At 37.3% G+C, this 19,056-nt stretch overlaps 4 protein-coding genes across 4 annotated transcripts; 2 read left to right on the top strand and 2 right to left on the bottom strand.

Moving 5' to 3' along the window:
* Nucleotides 1-1,252: 1,252 nt before the first annotated feature.
* Nucleotides 1,253-1,624, bottom strand: CBG07862 (the record flags this gene model as incomplete). The annotated part of the gene is made up of 2 exons (XM_002631844.1): nt 1,253-1,347; nt 1,396-1,624. 2 exons carry the CDS (start codon nt 1,622-1,624, stop codon nt 1,253-1,255), a joined length of 324 nt encoding a protein of 107 aa, XP_002631890.1.
* A 2,744-nt stretch (nt 1,625-4,368) lies between these two features.
* Cbr-ins-32 lies at nt 4,369-4,750 on the top strand (the record flags this gene model as incomplete). Its single annotated transcript, XM_002631845.1, has 2 exons — nt 4,369-4,606; nt 4,656-4,750. The coding sequence occupies 2 exons, from the start codon at nt 4,369-4,371 to the stop codon at nt 4,748-4,750; spliced, it is 333 nt and encodes a 110-aa protein (XP_002631891.1).
* Nucleotides 4,751-7,903: 3,153 nt separating this feature from the next.
* CBG07864 lies at nt 7,904-8,321 on the top strand (the record flags this gene model as incomplete). The annotated part of the gene is made up of 2 exons (XM_002631846.2): nt 7,904-8,121; nt 8,225-8,321. 2 exons carry the CDS (start codon nt 7,904-7,906, stop codon nt 8,319-8,321), a joined length of 315 nt encoding a protein of 104 aa, XP_002631892.2.
* A 4,710-nt stretch (nt 8,322-13,031) lies between these two features.
* CBG07865 lies at nt 13,032-13,433 on the bottom strand (the record flags this gene model as incomplete). Its single annotated transcript, XM_002631847.1, has 2 exons — nt 13,032-13,129; nt 13,178-13,433. The coding sequence occupies 2 exons, from the start codon at nt 13,431-13,433 to the stop codon at nt 13,032-13,034; spliced, it is 354 nt and encodes a 117-aa protein (XP_002631893.1).
* Between the last annotated feature and the right edge of the window lie 5,623 nt (nt 13,434-19,056).

Raw genomic sequence — 19,056 nt, forward strand, 5'->3', positions numbered from 1 at the left:
CGCAATAATATTAGGAAAATAGATAAATTTTAACACATTTTAATGCAATAAAAATTTTTGGTCGGAGTCCCCCTTTAAATACAGTGCAATTAAGGAACCCCCCCCCCCTAGATTTAGAGGGTTCTGAAAAAAACTAAAAATTATATGTGGGTGTTTGAGTGTTTAGAATTTTGAAAATTCTTGTTTTTTTGCATATGGTGATAAAATGATAAAAGTCTATGCTTTTGGATTTCGGCTTGAGTTCAAAAGTTAGGAAAAAGTTGTGTGTGAACTTTTTGAAAACGTGTCCCAAGCGTTCAAAAGTCTTGTGTCGCAAAGTGCATGTCACAGAAATTGAGCACAACTTTCAATTATACATTTTATGTTTCAATTATCCTAAATTCTGAGAACTTTGTCAGCACACCTAATTTTAACTTTTTTCAGTAACATTTGCAAATGGCAAAATAATTTTGAAATGACAGATTCGGATTTCTAAAATGATAAATCATAATATTGCGATAGTGTACATTATCGCGATACGGTGTACAGTGATCAGATATTCGAAATTTAAAAAACTCCAAAAACTTCTGTAAGACAAAGTAATTCTCCCAGTCCGGTTTCTCTTTCTTGAAGATTTCAGCTACCCATTTTTTGCTCTATGTTCCTGAGATTCCATTTTCCCAAACACATCTACCTAATATTCCCACACTATCAACGTCTTTGTTTATTTCCAGTTTTAAGTTTTTCCAGACATTGACGTTTTAATTGTAGTTTCTTCCCCCACACTCACATGATCCCAAAGGTTTTTTAGTCATATTTACATGCTTGAAAATTGTTTACAGGTACTTCCCTGACACCCTTCTGGTCCCAAAGGTTTCGTTTAATCATAATAAGGTGCTTTGAATTTGTTTACAAGTCTTAACGTTTTACGCAGAATGATGTATTAGGATCGGAGAGTCCGAGAACCTAAATGTAATCTGAAATTAGTTTTGTCTTTTGAACTACATTTTTGTAGTAATTTTATTCTATGTTTTCTGTTTACTTCAAAGATTTTCGTAACATCAGACAGTTTATTGCAGGAAGTCGTTTTGAAGAATGATGCAAGAAAAATGAAACATGAAAGTTACTAATAAAGTCTGCATGGAGATCAAAGATTGATTCAAACGATTGGGAGAGAAGTACTGGGGAAGGGGGGAATGCAATTTACAGAAGAAATGATGAGATGTAAACATTGGTGGGAGACATCTGGCGACTGGATCACTGTGGACGACATCTAGAGCATTTCTGGACAGACGCTTCTCTTGATGAACTCTTCTGAGCACTCCGAACGGCAACAGATGGAGGCGATATCTACCCCGGTCTCGCTGGCTGAATAAAAAAAAATCAGTATTTATAAAAATTCCTATTTGAACTCACTCAATTCTCCGCAGTATCCAGCGATCTTTTGAAGAAGCTTGAATCCACAGCTGAGACGGCGGGAACGAGACTTCTTAGCGTTCGGGGATCTTTGGATGTCGTTAAACATCTCTGCGAAGAAATTGGCTTGATTGTCGGCCTTCTCCATTGCTGATTTCTCCGAATTGAAGGTTGAGTGGACCATAGCAACGGTCAAAGAGAGAAGGAGGACAATGGTGAGGGTATTCATCTTGGAGTTGATGGAGGGGAAGTAAGAAGAGCTGTCGGTGAGAAGCTATTCGTGGGTGAATGAGACTTTGACTGGATATGGGCGCCGTTTCAGAAAGAAAGAGGCGGAGTCAAAACTTTAAGACTGGGGCGGAGCCCTTGGCGCGAAAGGCACGACGGAAATTCCTGAAGAGGAAGAAGAAGAAGACGTCAGAGTCGAAGGCGTTGCAATTAGGTGATAATTTTAAGGGCGCTGAACAAAAAGCAGATGGCAGCAGACTTGTTTTTTTCGTAGTTTATGAGTAATTTGTGATTGACTTGTTTATGATGTGAGAAGATGGAAATCGTACGAACTTTTAAACAGTGGTGTTGCTTTTTCTAACGTTTTGCGAAATTTTAGATAATTGAGAGGGTGTGGAGTTTGAATTTTTCGTTAAACCTATCAATTATCCATAGCAAGTAGACAAATGACAAAAATCATGACGATAATGATAAAGTTCTCAGAAAACTTTCGGAATAGATCTCACAAGGATGACGTAGCTGAAAGATCAGTTTAAGAAGACAGTTCTGAAAAGTTTCTGAAAAAAATTGAATGATTTTCTCGAGCATCTGAAAAGCAAGCCTGAAAAAGAGGAGTCTAATCTCCAGTAATCTTTATTTTACAAAAAAAAAAGATAACTTGGGAACCTGAAAATCCGAAAGTCTGGAAAATCTATTTGAAAATATGTTCAATGAAATCAGAACATTATCATACTCCAACCCTTTTCAGTATTTTTTGCCGACCTAAAATTTGAAACCTAGGTCCTGACCTAAAAAATAAAATCTAGTTCATGACCTAAAAATTGAAATCTAGGCCATGACCTAAAAATTGAAATCTAGGTCATGACCTAAAAAATAGAATCTAGGTCATGTACCCAAGACCCAAGGACCCAAGAACCCGAAACGGGCTCCCGGCTCCAGGTGGAGCTCCCTCCCCTCCTCGGAGCTCCGAGAAAGGAAGAACTGATTATTCCTCCCACTTCCATTTTCCTTTATAGTACTTTTTCTGGGCTTTAACCATTTCACGTAGTTTTCTTGTTTTCTATAATTCAAAAAAGTAGTTTTTCTCTTTTTTTTTTGTTGGCCACGCTTTTAAATAATACTTGTATTTCCACAGTTGATATATTTGACCCGAATTATCTCGTTTCTTTTTTTGAGATATCCAATTTTTCTTAACTATAAAAATGTTTACGATATCAAGGCAAACATTTTATCAGTTGACTGTTTTTTGGTATCTCTTACAGGAACCGAGAAAAAATGTATCAAAGTTAAGCACCGACTATGAGATCAGTGCTATTTTTGAAAGGCACTTGATTGGGTTCAAGCGGCTTATCTCATTTGGATGAAATGTCACCAAAAAGTAGTCAACTACAAATTTGAAGCTCTATTTTCGTTTAGTATACTCTGAAAATTTCAGGAAAATTGAACAATTCTAGACTTTTCTGAAATTCGAAATATCTGAAATTTTTGGAAAAAAGGTAAACCTAGAAAATTTATTCGTATAGCTTTGAATTGTTTTTAAAACTACATTTTTTGTAGGTATTCTATAGAACTTTCCAACTATTATTGTTTATAATCGAGACGGGATACGGCTGTATTATTGTCGAATTAAAAAAAGTGGGACCTGAGAATTTGAAAATCGTCGCTTCTTTTTGATCTACGAAAAAGCGCGGCAAAAAAGCAATATTTCAGACACCCGCCTCGTTTGAGCTACTTTCGCAATTAAGTTCGGTTTTTGACGAAAAACAGATTCTAGAGACGCTAGCGATCATTTTCATACCAAGAAATCTAAACTTTGTCCAGAAAATCCTACTAAATTCACAGAAATAAGTTTCGTTTATTACAAAAAAAGTTCAAGAAGAAATTAGTGCTCCAGGCAACTACAAACACGTCAAACTTCAATTTAGGTACTCATCGAATGTGATCTAGAAGAAAACTGAATGTTTAACTTCTCGAAATAGCTCAACTTGTTTAGCAATTTTCAGGGAATGACATAAATTAAATCAATGGGAAAAAGCCCAAACAAAAATGACAAAATTGGTAGCGATACTCGGGAAAAGTTGGCTAGCAAAGCGTCACTGGAGTTTTTACAAAAACTTTTTTTTTCCTGGTCATCAAAAGTTTAAGAATTCCAAAACTTCGGCTCCAGATTACCTTTTCTTAAACACATCAATCCAATATTCACACACTATATACATTTTTGATTATTTTCAGCTTTAATCTTCTAGACATTGACGCTTCAATTGTAGTTTCTTCCCCCACACCCATATGATCCCAAAGGTTTTGGTTAGTCATAATTGGTCCAAAAGTCTGCCGACCACGTAACGCATACTTCTCTATTTTGCAGGCTTGCTTTTCAGAAGTTCAAAAAAGTTATTCATTATTTTCAGAAATCTTTTATTCTGGAGCCACTGTTCAAAAGTTCGTATCATTTCCATCTTCTCACGTCATAAACAAGCCAATCACAATGACTACACAAAACATGTTGTCTGTTGCCATTTGCTCTTTGTTCGGCGCCCTTCTCCAACTGAGAATTATCATCTAATTGCAACGCCTTCTACTCTGACGTCTTACTTTTCTTCATCTTCTAGAATTTTTATCGCGCCTTTCGCGCATGAAGCTCCGCCCATTTTGCTGAAACGGCGCCGATATCCAGTCGAAGTCTCATTCACCCACGAATAGCTTCTCACCGGAAGCTTTTCTAACTTCTTCTTCATCAACTCCAAGATGAATACCCTCACCATTCTCGTTCTTCTCTCCCTGACAATCACTGCGGCCTGTTCCACTTTCAACTCGGAGAAGCCACTCATGCCGGAGAATCAGAAGTCCGATAATCAAGCATTCCTCTTCGCAAGCATCTTTGATGACATTCAAGGAGCCCAGAACGCCAAGAAGTCTCGTTCCCGCCGTCTCAGCTGTGGATTCAAACTTCTGCAAAAGATCGCGGGATACTGTGGAGAATTGAGTGAGTTCAAATAGTAATTTTTATTAGTAATCAAAGATTTATTTTTTAGACAGTGAGACTGAGGTGGATATTGCTTCTATCTGCTGTCGTTCGGAGTGCTCAGAAGAGTTCATCAAGAGAAGCGTCTGTCCAGAAATGCTCTAGATGTCGCCTCCAATTCTTCTGTCGCCAGATTCGTGTTCTTCCCCAGTTGAAATTTTATAATTTCTGTTCTTGATCACATTCCCCAACCCAGTACTTCCCCCCCATTTGTTTCAGTGCTTTTTTGACATCCCTGCAGACTTTATTCGTAACTTTCAGATTTCTCTTGCAGCATTTTTTAATATTTCCTACAATAAATTTGTTGATTATATGGAAATCTTCGAAATTAGCTGAAAAATGGCATACAATTACTAAAAAATGTAGTTTGAAAAACAAACACAATTTCAGGTTTTACAGAATATAAACACAAATTACAGTGTACTTAAATTTTCAGACTCTCCGATTCTCATACATCATTCTGTGAAACGATAGTACCTGTAAACAACTTTTAAGCATCTAACTATGACTAAAGAAAACCTTTGGGATCATATAGGTGTGAAGAAAAAAAATTACAATTAATACGTCAATGTCTGGAAAAATGTAAAGCTGAAAACAAACAAAAACGTTGATTGTGTGGGAATATTTGGTAGATGTGTTTGGGAGAATGGAATCTCAGGTACAAAGAGCAGAAAGGTGGTTGGAAATGAGAAATAAATGGTTTTCAGTCTACTGAAGCTACCGATTAACATACACCGTCACTCAATAATGCACATCGTCGCTCCGAAGAAAACCCGGAAGCTCTTTTGTATCCCCTGCTTTAATTTTAAACAAACGATTTCCATGTGAATGTTTGATGTTACAATTAAAACAGAAAGTGTATAATTCAAAGTTGTGCTCAGTTTCTGTGACATGCAATTTGCGACAGAAAACTTTTGAACACTTGGAACACTTTCCGGGAAAATTCTCACAGTAAATGTTTTTAATTTTTGAATTCAAACAAACAGAAATCCAAAAGCATAGACAACATCATCGCATTACGTATTTTTGATCAGCTTTTTCACTTTGAAATCTTTTAGGAAATTTCTGTGTCGCCGTTTAGTGACATATCTGTTTGAATATCGTCACCAATTATGTCATTTTCTTTCTGCTATTCCCCATTGGCTCAATTAGTACCTTTCCTTGAAAATTGCTAGACATGTTGAGTTATTTCGAGAAGTTTAAGTTTTAGTTTTCTTCTTGATCATATTCGATGAGCAATCTGAAGTTTGACGTATTTGTAGTCTTCTGGAGCACTGATAACATAGCTACGAGAAATGTTGTTCGTAAGACAATTCGAAGCTATACGAATACGTTTTAACGTCTAGCTCATCCCACGATTCCTGGAAAATAAAGCCATGAAAAAAAAACTTTCTAGATTCCAGATTTTTCAATTATTCTCAAAGTTTTCTAGAACAACAGTAAGTGTGGGTATTCAATAATGTTGGGTTTTTAGAAGTCTGGAACGCGGAAACCGCGTTGAAAAAACTAAGAAGGGGGGGCTGAATATGAGTTTTTTGGAAAACGATATGGAATTTATTTGGACTGATTTCATCGGTATCGTATATTTCGCGGTTTAAGCAAGAAGAGCGGAGTTAACATTTTCAGATAAAGGCGGAGCCCTTGGCGCGAAAAGCGCGATGAAACCAGAGTAGAAGGTTGCAATTAGACGACAATTTTGAGTTGGAAAAGGGCGCTGAACAAAAAGCAAATGGTAACATACAACATGTTTTGTGATTATTATGATGTGAGAAGATGGAAATCGTACGAACTTTTGCAAAAATCTATATAACAAGTAGTGAATTTCAAACGTTTTAATTTTCACATCAAAGTACTGAAATTTCAAAAATTTTTGTGAGCCACGTGAATCTTTTGAATCTCCCAAAAGATGGACCGTTAAGTTTTTGGGAGCAACGTGTTTTTTCAAAAAATATAACAGAAATATTAACACTTTCTGAATATTTTTCCCAAAATTAAAACTTTTGAAAATCACTACTTGTTATATATAAGATCTTATATTAGAAATTGAACTTTTTGGGTCTATGGCTAAACAAAACCTCTAGGATCATATCGGTGTGAGGAAGAGACTACAAGTAATACGTCGATGTCTGGAAGGGTAATGTCGTAAACAAATGAAGACGTTGATGGTGTGGGAATATTCCGTTGATTTTTTGAGAATCTAGAAACTCAAGTAGAGAGAGAGAAAACAGGCCGCATACATCTCCAAGTACTAGTTCTATTCGTATGGTGTGGGAAACTAAAATCGTTGAGTGATTTTGTTTTTGATAAGGGCGAGTATCCTGAGATAAAGTTTATTTTTGGAACATATTTGGAATTGATCTTAGAAAAACATTCCTAAAGGTTAAAATCGTTAGATTGTTCTGGAATGCTAATCAGCGGGCTCCAATAATAAAAGCAGGGCTGGGAAAACGCCGGCGGCCATCGGCTTTCCGCCGTCTCACAGCGCAGCCGAAAAACGGCGGCGAAACGCAGCGTTTTCAAAACACAGCCGTATGCTGCCTATTTTCTCTCTCTACTTGAGTTCCAAGCTTCTCAAAAAATCAACGGAATATTCCCACACCATCAACGTCTTCATTTGTTTACGACATTACCCTTCAAAACATCGACGTATTAATTGTAGTCTCTTCCTCACACCGATATGATCCTAGAGGTTTTGTTTAGCCATAGACCCAAAAAGTTCAATTTCTAATATAAGATCTTATATATAACAAGTAGTGATTTTCAAAAGTTTTAATTTTGGGAAAAATATTCAGAAAGTGTTAATATTTCTGTTATATTTTTTGAAAAAACACGTTGCTCCCAAAAACTTAACGGTCCATCTTTTGGGAGATTCAAAAGATTCACGTGGCTCACAAAAATTTTTGAAATTTCAGTACTTTGATGTGAAAATTAAAACGTTTGAAATTCACTACTTGTTATATAGATTTTTGCAAAAGTTCGTACGATTTCCATCTTCTCACATCATAATAATCACAAAACATGTTGTATGTTACCATTTGCTTTTTGTTCAGCGCCCTTTTCCAACTCAAAATTGTCGTCTAATCGCAACCTTCTACTCTGGTTTCATCGCGCTTTTCGCGCCAAGGGCTCCGCCTTTATCTGAAAATGTTAACTCCGCTCTTCTTGCTTAAATCGCGCCAATTTACAGTCAAAGTCTCATTCACCACCGAAAAGCTTCTCATCGAAAGCTCTTCTCACTTCCCCATCATCAACTTCAATATGAATACACTCACTTTTCTCCTTATTCTCTCCCTAACAATAGGTATGGCCTATTCCATCTCCAACTCGGAGAAGTTGTCCATGAGCGACAACCAAGCCAATTTCTTCTCAAAAATCTTCAAGAACATCCAAGGACCCCAGAACGCCAAGAACATCCCGCCGTCTCGGCTGTGGGTTCATACTTCTGCAAAAGATTGCGGGACACTGTCGAGAATTGAGTAAGTTCGAATACCAATTCTATCTCAACATCTTCAACGACATCCAAGGAGCCCAGAACGCCAATTAATATTTTTTTTATTAATACTCATTGATTTGTTTCAGTCAGCGATACTGGTGTAGAGATAACGTTTACTTCCTACCGCTCGGAATGCTCAGAACACTTCATCAAGTCAAGAGTGTGCCCCGTGTGTGGCTCTAAAATTCTCCCGTCGCCAGTTTGTCTTCTCTAACATCATCATTTTTTCCGTTGATCGCATTCCCCACCCCAGTTCTTCATCTCCCGTTGTTTGAATCATGAATTTGAATCATAATAAACCTTTATTTTTGGCGTTCATTAACTCTATTTGTCTTCTGAAGGCTCTCCTTCAGCCTTCCAATCCTCTCAACTCTGACGTGTCATAATTTAGGGTGTCGAATGTAAACAGCAGAAAAAAAAGCACAAATGTCGCTAGATTCTCAAGAGGGCAACAGTAATTCATGGAGTAATTGTATGTTTGGAACCTGCTGATTAGCATTCCAGAACATTCTCACGTCTTCAATCTTTAGAAATGTTCTTGTATGATCAATTTCAAAAATACTAAATCAATGATTTTCCCACACCATACAAATCAAACTAGTACTTGGAGATTTATGTTGCCAGTTTTCTGAGTTCCAAGCTTCTCAAAAAATCAACGGAATATTCCCACACCATCAACGTCTCCATTTGTTTACGAATTTACCTTTCCAGACATTGACGTATTAATTGCAGTTTCTTCCTCGCACCAATACGATCCCAGAAGCCTCGTTTAGTCATAGACCCAAAAAAGTTCAACTTCTTGGGAGCATTTTTGAAGGTCCCCCCCCCCCCCCCATTTTTAATCGGTATCACTAAACTCTTGAACAATTTTTTGTAGGAATTTTTAAATGTCTATCACTTCCATTTTTCCTCATAAATCAGTGCTTCAGACAACAAAAACCACGCCAAACTTCAGATAACTCATCAAATATGATCAAGAAGAGAACAAACCTTTAAAGGTGGGGGGACAGGAGATTTTTCGTAGTTTTTTTGTAGCTAGAGTATGCATTCTACCGTCACGGTGTACAACGCTTAATGTCACTCTGCGTACACCTGTCGTCCTCGCCTTTATGTATGCAATTGGGCTACCGCTTCCTCTTTGCCCGCGTGGCTCAGTCGGTAGCGGCGCCGCACCCTCAATCATCGCCTTCACAAGTTCAACTCCTCGAGGGGCATCTTTGAACGGAATTTCGAGAACATTATTTTTTCATGTCCCCCCACCTTTAACTCCTCCAAATAGTTCAACTTGTCTAGCGATCTTCGAGGAAAGGTACTCATTAAGACAACGGGGGAAAAGCACACATAAAAACGTTGTAATTGGTGACGATATTCAAAAAAAGTTATGACTAGGCGTCATCGAAGTTTTCAAAAAGATTTGGAAAATTCTGGAAAAAAATGCAGAAGACTAAAAGCCATGAGCAACCCGGGAAAACAACATTCGCTTTACAGGGTGGGGAATAAATATAGCGCCGCTTTCAAGAGTGTAAAAAAATCAAATCAAAAGATTTTTTCTGAAATTCAACCGAAATGTTCATTAAGAGACAACAAAAAAAGATAGCATCAACAGGTTTTGAGCCTTCCTCCCTTTGCTTTGATAACAGCTCGAATTCTCTTCAAGAAGGAGTCGACTACGGCAGGGGGGTGGCTGATGTCCAAATTGTCCCATGCCGCGGTCAAGGATCTATTCAGAGCTTCCGAATTAGGATAATTTTTTGTGGAGACTTATTGGGTCCGATATTTTCATAACAAAAAGTTCGTTGGAATGAGTACCGGACTGGAAGCTAGCCATCAATCCTTAGTGAGAAAATCCGGAAAATTGGCTTGGAACCACTGACAAGTGAGCTTTTCAGTGTGTGCAGGCACTCCGTATTGTTAGAATGTCCAACTGCTGTTCAAAAGACGTGGTTGGGACTGTGGCAGCACCTCCGACTTCAAAATCCGCTCGGTGTAGAATTTTTGTCGGTCTTAGCTCCAAAATCGACAAAATTTTACCATTTGAGCACATCTCACCAAATACGGTCACCGTGACCGGGTGAGAAGTTATATTCAGGATTTTCAAACGTCAACATGCACTATAATAATAATTGATGGCCACTATTCAATTGTTCTGGCCGTTCTTGATTACCTCAACAGTGAGCAACTTCATCTGTGAAAAACGGTCTTCAAGTGCGTGCCTCAAAAGAGATCTTTGAATTTTTCCAGTTGTAACCTCTCGTTACGGTCTGTTAGGAAAGCGCCTTTGTGGGTTCGATATGGAATCATATAGAGCTGCTTTCGGAGAATATTTCTCATTGATTTGGGTAACATTCTAAACTAAGACGCCATTTTTTTCATGATTCTTTTGTGACTCCTACTGATTTTCTCTCTCACGGCTTTGACGACTTCAGGAGTCGTCCCAAACATCAGATGACCGCTTTTTCTTATATTCTTGGAAGTTCCCAACTCTCTGAACCGAACGGATGTTTGATTGACCACTGATTTCCTGACACCAAGTTTTTTAGCGATCTCTAAAGTTCTCACCCCTTTATCGCGCGCTCCGTACTAGGAGTGTGGTGTGGATAAACAGTCACCATTACCTTCAAAGTTTGAATAATTGCCTGAAACTTTCAGATATTGTTTAGAACGAAATAATGAAGCAAAAAAAATATTACTGTGTGCAAAGCAGACCGTTTCGCAGGCGCCAGAGCTTAGGCAAAGTTTGGGAGCTATAATTATTCCTCACCCTGTAATGTCCTGAAAAAGTTTCTCAAATCACATTGATTTTTTTCAGGGGCATCACATCGAAACTCCAAATAAAAATCATCTTATTAGAGAGAAGAAACTTTTCCAGTTATAACACTGGAAAGGTGTAAAAAAAACAAATCATTTGTCGATAAGGCACACTGCAATAGATCAGCTCCAGTTTCCTTCTGGATCATATTTTGATGAGCAAACTGTAGTATTTGTAGTTGTACTAATTTCTTCTGGAGCATTCTTTATAGAATAATATTTTTAACTTTTCAGTAAAATAGTCTTCTCGATCTTACAAAATCCAAAATTGGGAAATCAAATAGGACAACTACAAAACAATATTTTTTCGAGAGACAATTCAAATTTCATCCACATACATTTCCAGCACATCCCATGGGATACTGTACGTTTCTATTTTTGAGTTTTAGATGTTTCGTTTGATCTCTGAAAATTGTCTGAAAGTAGAATTTTTCATTTTACTTTGTAATTTTTGTATTCAAGAGTAACCTAGGGATTGGAATGTATTACTTGTTATTTAAAACAAGCTGGTGCGCCCCTTAAACTAGTGTTCTTACTGTTTGGTCGCTCCGCTCCTTATTTTTTTTTCCCAAAGGGTCACATAAATTCGTATTTATTTTTCAAGTTTTTCAAAAGCGGACAGAGTGACATCGGGACCAACGGGCGCATGTAGCGTTTTATATATATATATATAAGGAAGATATGAATAACAAGTTTTTGATGTCTTGAATTTTCGGGTTATGGTAGTTCTGAAATACAAATTAATTCAAAAAATTACAGACACCACCGGTTGAGAAACTTCTGGAACTTGTCGATCGTTTCATAATGCCTTCGGTTTTCCGTCAGGTTGAGAACCATCTCATCAACGTCTCTCAAATTGAAAATGAGAAGAAAATGTGGATGGCTGACAAGTATAGTCTGGAGCTGCTGCTGAAAAAGACGATTCATCAAGTGGATACTATTGAAAAAGCCAAAAAGTTAAAGACCAAGGCGAAACTTTTCGAGAGACTCATTCAGATTACTTGATTAGATTTTATTTTATTTTTTAATTACCAGCCTGTTTGCCGCGCCTCTGGCGCTTCAAACAACTGGCTGGTGCGCCTTCGGCGCGAATTAATCTAGTTTTTGATTGTTCGTCGCTTCGCTCCTTACTATGTTTGTCCTTTTCTCCTGATCTTTGTTCAATTTCCAATTTCCCCACACTATACCAAAACAATTCGAGACATACTCTTAAACAACTACAGTACTCTTCTTTCCCACACCTTTCTGATTCATTTTGAGTCATTTTCCTTGACTCACATGATGTTCCTAATCATGTTTTTTTTATTCAATTAACTACTGAAATCTTGAAATTCCAAGTTTTCTTTGTTTCAATAAAGTTTCAAGTGTTCAAAAATCCCGCTTATTAAGAAATTCGAATCTCGAAACTTGTTGACAAAAAACTCAAGCGTTCAATTATCTGAAATTCGGATCAAGCACACTTGAATTGACTGGAATAATGTACTGAACATCTGAAAAATGACAGGGAAATGTTGGAAATTGTATATTATGCTTGTCTGAGAAAAAAAGGTTAGAGAGTATTTTTTGCAGTCTGAATACGGTAGCGACATCGAAGCGGAGAGCCTAAATAGCGCACAAACGGTGGAGACGCAGACACATTTTCTCTGCGTCTCAACCTTTTTTTCTCAGACAAGCATAATACTTTGAAGTTTCAAAAGTTCAGCTGAAATTGAAACCGAACATTTTTGAATTTCTTGTTAATGAAAAAGTGGAAAATGAATTTCAGATGATATAACATCTGGAGATTCTGAAATTCGAAGATTCTGAATTGCTGAACCCTTTTGGATGTAAATTTTGGTGTCATTTTTCTGTAAATGTTTTACATATGTCCCCAGAAGAGAGACTTAACGAAGACTTCTGACGACCACCTGTAGAAAAATTTCAAACTATTTCTTCAACAAGTGCAAATATATACTTTATTATTTCAACTGCTCATTCAAATTTAATTTCAACGGACTGTAGGGAAAAAGATCATCGGGGCGGGGAAAGAATTAGAATGAATTGTGAGATGTGAGATCGGACGGAGATCCTGGAGACGGGCGACATCTATGCCTTCTTGTCTGGGCACGCCGAAGCTTGAATGAAGCTGTCTGGGCACTGCTTCGAGCAACAAATGGTAGCCAAGTCCACTTCCGATCCAGATGCTGAAAAATAATTGTTTTAGGAAAGTAAAGATTTGGATTTGAACTTACAGATATCACCACAGACTTCGGCGATCTTCTCCAGGAGCTTGAAGCCACACGATCCTCTACGAGCGCGAACCTTCTTGGCATACTTCTGAAGTTCATGGATGTCCTGGAACATCTTGGCGTAGAGTTGAGCTTGCTTGTCCTGGTTCTCCTCCAGCTGCTCCTCGAGAGATTCCATATGGTCGGAGGATTCCTTGAGATTGAAGGTGTGGACAGCCATGATGAAGGCGAGGAAGAAGGCGAGGGTGATGAACTTCATTTTGGGAGAAGGGAAGGATGAAGGGTAAGATTAGATTTCAGCAGCTTTTAAGGAGTTCCAGATTTGAAGGCGGAGCTAAGATTTGGGGCGGAGCTAAGGGGACAGAGAGGGCGCCGAAGAACTCTAGAAGGGCGAGAACTAGGATTGGAGCATGAGAAGGGCGGGAGCAAGAAGACGTCAGCTGGCGAGAAGAGGGAGGGGACAATTAGATGACACCTTCAAGAGAATGAAAACAAGTTGAAGAAGGACAGTGAACAAAGATGAAGAGCAGAACATTTTTGAAAATTGAAGGTTGACGATTTTGGGGAAAAGAGGTTAGACGATTTTTTGATCAGTGACGCGGCGAAGGGTTTGTCTGAAAATGTCTGAAATTGGATTCCTGTATTACTATAGTTCTGGGCTTATGGATTAATCGATTCCTGGATACGTGAGTTCCTAAATTCCAGGATACTTGGATTCTCAGAATCCTGGATTCCTGATCTCCTGGATATCTGGATACCCAAGTTCCTGGATTTCTAAATTCTTGGATTCTCGGATTCCTGCATTTTCAAATATTCTTATCGCATTGGTGGATTCCGAACTATGCTCCTTTTTGTTCTCATTGAGATCAAAGTCTGAAAAAAAAACAATCTGAAAAATATTCCAAACCAAAAAGTTCATTTTTCAAGAACATAAATTCTCAAGATGTGTTGTTTTTTGAAGTTCCTTTTTTTGCAGATTTTCAGAATTTGGATTCCCACCCTTTTTAGTAGTTTCTGGAAAAATTGAATAACAAACTTCTTGATATCTAAATTTTTGATTTCCTTAGCCCTTTTCAGTTAATTTTCTTCTTGGTGAGTAATCTGTGGGTATTTGTAGTTGTGCTAATTTCTTCTGGATCATTCTTAAAGAATTATTCTATTTTTTAGTAAAATAGTCTTCTTGATCTTATAGATTCAAAAATTGGGAGATGGAATGGTACAACTACAAAAATTATAGTTTGAGAGACAATTCGAATTCCATCCGTACACATTTCCAGCACATCCCATGGGATTATCCAAAGCGAACAAACAAGGTTTACTGTAGATTTTCGTTTGACCTCAAAAAATCAAAAAATCAGCCATATATTTGAATATTCTTTAAAAAGTAGAATATATCATTGTACTTTGTAATTTTTGTATTCAAGAGTAATCAAGGGATTGGAATGTATTAATTGTTATTGAGTATACGAATAACAAGTTTCTGACTTTTAGAATTTCGTAATTTTCGGGTTACGGTAGTTCTACAAGTTTCTAGTTTGCTCCATTTTCCAAACGTCTAGAGAACTTTTGTTTATCAAAAATGCAAACAACTAGTTCCTTTGTATTTTGTTTTTCTCTTGGCTTCTAATCAGTTTGTTTATCAGTTTTGCACTAATAAATTATCACTAGATTTCACACTTTTCCATATTTTGATTATGGTTTGACCTCTTTTGAAACTTGTACTTTTTGTACATTTTGGGATTTCGGGAAAGTTTGTGCCCTTAAAGGGGGACTCCGGTCAAATTTTTATTGCATTAAAATGTGTTAAAAGTTATCTATTTTCCTAATATTATTGCGATTTTTTTTTCCAAAAATCCGAAATCCCCGAAAAACGCCGTTGAAAAGGAAAAAAAATTCAAAAAAAGATGCCGCCGAGGGACGAGGATTTTCAGTGAGAAACCTAGGCCACGCGAGCGGCTCGACTTTCTTACCGGACAATTTTTCCGAATTTTTTTCGCTTTTATCTCCGACAGGTAAAAAACATTAAAAACACTGTCGGCCACTTGAAAATAATGCTATCAGGCGCCGTGGCCTAGGTTTCTCACTGCGCGGGAATTCAAATCCTCGTCCCTCGTCGGCACCTTTTTTGAAATGTTTTCATTTTGAACGGCGTTTTTTGGGGATTTCGGATTTCTTTCGAATTTTTTCGCAATAATATTCGAAAAATAGATAACTTTTGAAACGTTTTAATACAAAAAAAGTTTGGTCGGATTCCCTCTTTAAAGGTGGGGAGACATGAGAAAAATAATGTTGTCGAAGTTCCGTTCAAATATGCTCCTCGAGTTGAACTTGTCGAGGCGAGTATTGAAGGTGCGGCGCCGCTACCGACTGAGCCCGTGACGGTAGAATGCATACCCTAGCTACAAAAATCTTACGAAAAATCTCCTGTTTCACTACCTTTAACTTACGCATTTCGAGTTTTCAAAGGCTCAAAAATTTTCGAATCGTAAGCAGAAAACAGAAACATTTTGAAAAGCTTATTTTTGATCCCAAAACGATGACAACATTTTGTTTTTACAACGAAACTCCCAAAGTGGGTGAGAGAATTCCAAAAAAAACCAAGAAAAATAGAAGTGACGAGGTTAAAAAAAATGTTGCTCCATCTGGGAAGATTCTTACAACGTTTTGAAGGCAGAATTCAGAAAAAAACAACGCCAAAATTTACTGTCAAAATGGTCCAGAAGTTCTCAATATCGATGTTCTGAATCTTGGAATCTCAGAATCTGCAAAATTCGAATCATAACATCATCTTCACTTCATTTTCTCCATTTTTCAATAACAAGCAATTTAGACATGTTCGATCTCAATTTGAATTTTGGTGCTGAACTTTTGAAACTTCAAAATATACAATTTCCAACGCTTCTCCGCCCTTTTCAGATGTTCAGAACATAATTTCAGTTTAATCAAGTGTGCCTGATTCGAATTTCAGAAAATTGGGGATTCTTGAACACTTGAAACTTTCAGAGTAAGGGATTTCAGTGGGAAGCCAAATTTCATATTTTTAAACATAATGTCATAATGTTCGTTCAGAAGAAAGGTTTCAGGATTTTCACGCATAGTAATTTTCAGACATTTTCATAGAAACAACATTGTGACGATTTGTGTTGTTTCGAAAGACAATATCCATATTTTGAACTTTTAGAAAATGTAGGAATAATTGAACAAAAACATGTTATTGGCAATTTTAAAGGTTGAATACAAAACTACGAAAATGGCTAGACACTGATTGGAAACAAGGAAAAACAACTGAAAATTTGGTTTAGAAAGATCAAAAGATTCTATTAGTCGGGAAAGCGAAAAAAAAATTGAAAAGATCTAGGAAGTTCTATATCTATTTTTCTGGAGTTTCAGAACCTGCTAAAACTGAAAATCTTCATTTTACCTTCCAACATGTCTATTTTCCGATACCGTATACCCTAGGAGAGTTCCAATAGGATCATCTTCCCACTCATCAGATTTATAGAGTTTGTTACGTAAGGGAGACAAGGATATCAAAGAATTTAAGACTCGTCTAGCTAAAATTATAAAAATAGGGATAATTGCATACTTGCAAAATTGCCCAAAACGGGACCTGGCGGGCCCTGCCCTAGTTTCTTTTCGGATCAGTATTTTTTCACCAACCAAGTTAGATATAATAGAACTTAACGAGCATCACAAAACTATATTATTTGGTACACATGCATCATGTCTGTGAACAAAGTTACAGACCAGACGGGCCGAAAAAAACCGCCGAGGTCCCACCGGGCCCCAATTTGCAGTTGACAAGATACAAATTCTCAAATAGTTTCATTTTGTAGTGCTCGTCGAATTCTATTATATGTGACTGAGATGGTTGAAAAATATCGATCCTAAAAGAAACTATGATAGAGCCCGCCAGAGCCCGTTTGCAAATATGAATAATAATTGGGGTCCGGGAAAATGAGATTTTGAACAAAATTTGAGTCGGAAAAACGGAAAATGATTTGTTTTCAAGAATGTCTTAATTTTTTTTTCCTAGATTTGTTATTTCATATTTTGCACACTCCCATTTTCACATGGGTGGTCTGGCTTCCGCCCAGCTCTCATTAGTATGGACAGAATTTTCTTTTTGCAAAATTGCTGACTTTAAGATTGAGACTTTTGAGTTACACAATTCCGCTATTTCATCATTTCAAAACTGTCTCATAATCGGAACTTCTTATATTCCAGAATATTCTCTAGTCATTTATCTTAATTTGTAACATCTCATCAGTCGTAATTTGCCCTTTTCCTGGAAAAATATAACATCTTCTTTTTTTAAAATCTGATCTCAACACAAATCTTTCTGCACTTTTTTACGAAATCGCATGTTCTTTACCGCTCGAAAAAGTTCCCATAACTGATTAGCGAAATATGAGAATCAAATCTCAAATTTTCTGAAACCCTACAATTTTATCATTTTTCGTGTCAGTTGCTGCACGATGTATAATCATAACAAAATATTTGTGTGCGCACTTTTTTAAAGGGACAGGACACGAAGGGAAAATAGTTCTAGAACATTTTTGAGCATTTCCCATCGGATGGAATGCGTAGCGTATGACGATGAAAATAACAATTTTCTGAACGCGTTGATTTGTTGAGAACAAAAACTTGAACGGAATGAGCTCAAGTTCGGGGGAATTGGGAAATTTTGAGGACTCTGAAAATTGGATTCTGAAATTCAGAAAATCTGGAATTCTGAATTTTCAAACTTCAAACATCTAACATTCAAAAATCATGCTCACAGTCTCCCAATTTCAAAATAAGCTTAAAATTTATTACTTAGAAAAAAGGGGGTTTATTGCAGAAAATACGCATTTCTGAATTTTCGAAAACCCCTAAAAGTATCCTGGGACTACTTGGACTAGTATATATAACTGCAAACACTCTCGAAGAATAATCAAAAAGCATTTCGTCCCAAGAAAGTTTGAACTCGGGAGTGTCCCCTCCACAGGTAAAGGGGGACTGCTGAAAAACTGCTAAATGACAGCTGAAGAGGCGCAAACTGGCGAATGACTGCTAGTCGGCAGCCGAAGAAGAACTGACGGGCCGTCGACGGTCCGTCGACGGACAGTCGGAACCCGTTGGAAATAATTCAGAAAACAATTTCTCATACTCCCACTAGATTATAGAATGTTGATAGAATCTTATTTTCCTCAAATAGGACCACCTCAAAAAATAGGTTGTTGAACGACTGCTCAATAACAGTCGAAGAGGTGCTGACTGGTCAATGACCGGTGGTTGGCAGGCCGAATTTCAGCAGAATGGAAAATTTTGTTGAAAAAATTTTTTCTCTTGAAAAAGAATAAAAGTCATAGAGGGATCTGGAAATCTATAAAATGTGCTATTAGAAGCATTTCTACGAAAATTAGAATCTGAGGCGCGGTGGGTGAAAAACGGCCAAACGACAGTCGAAGAGGCGCTGACTGGTGGATGACGTCTGAAAAAAGAACGCTGTAAAAGTGAATTTCGGAATGTTCCATCCATCTAAAAGCATATTTTCTTTTTTTGTTCATTTTTCTGTTCCAAGATCGTAACTCGAGTTGTAATTTCATGATAATGACTCTCCGTTCAAGGCACATGTTTTCGGTCATATTTTTTGAGTTTTCTGAAGATTTTCGACCAAAATTTGTTTTTCGAAAAAGGTTGTACGATTTTTGTCTGAAATTTCTATTTTCTTTCTGGTTTTTAAACAAAAATCTCGACAATTTGTTTTTAATTGCCGTTTTAACAGCGAGACTTGGAACATCAGTTCGCAACGACACTCCGAAATCCCGCCTGCGCCTTGTTTAGCGGCACAAGTCTTTACGAATGTTTCATCTAATTTTCACAGTTTTTTCGCTTTT

Source organism: Caenorhabditis briggsae (genome assembly GCF_000004555.2).
Source record: "Caenorhabditis briggsae complete genome, chrII, whole genome shotgun sequence".
Classification (NCBI taxonomy): Eukaryota; Metazoa; Nematoda; class Chromadorea; order Rhabditida; family Rhabditidae; genus Caenorhabditis; species Caenorhabditis briggsae.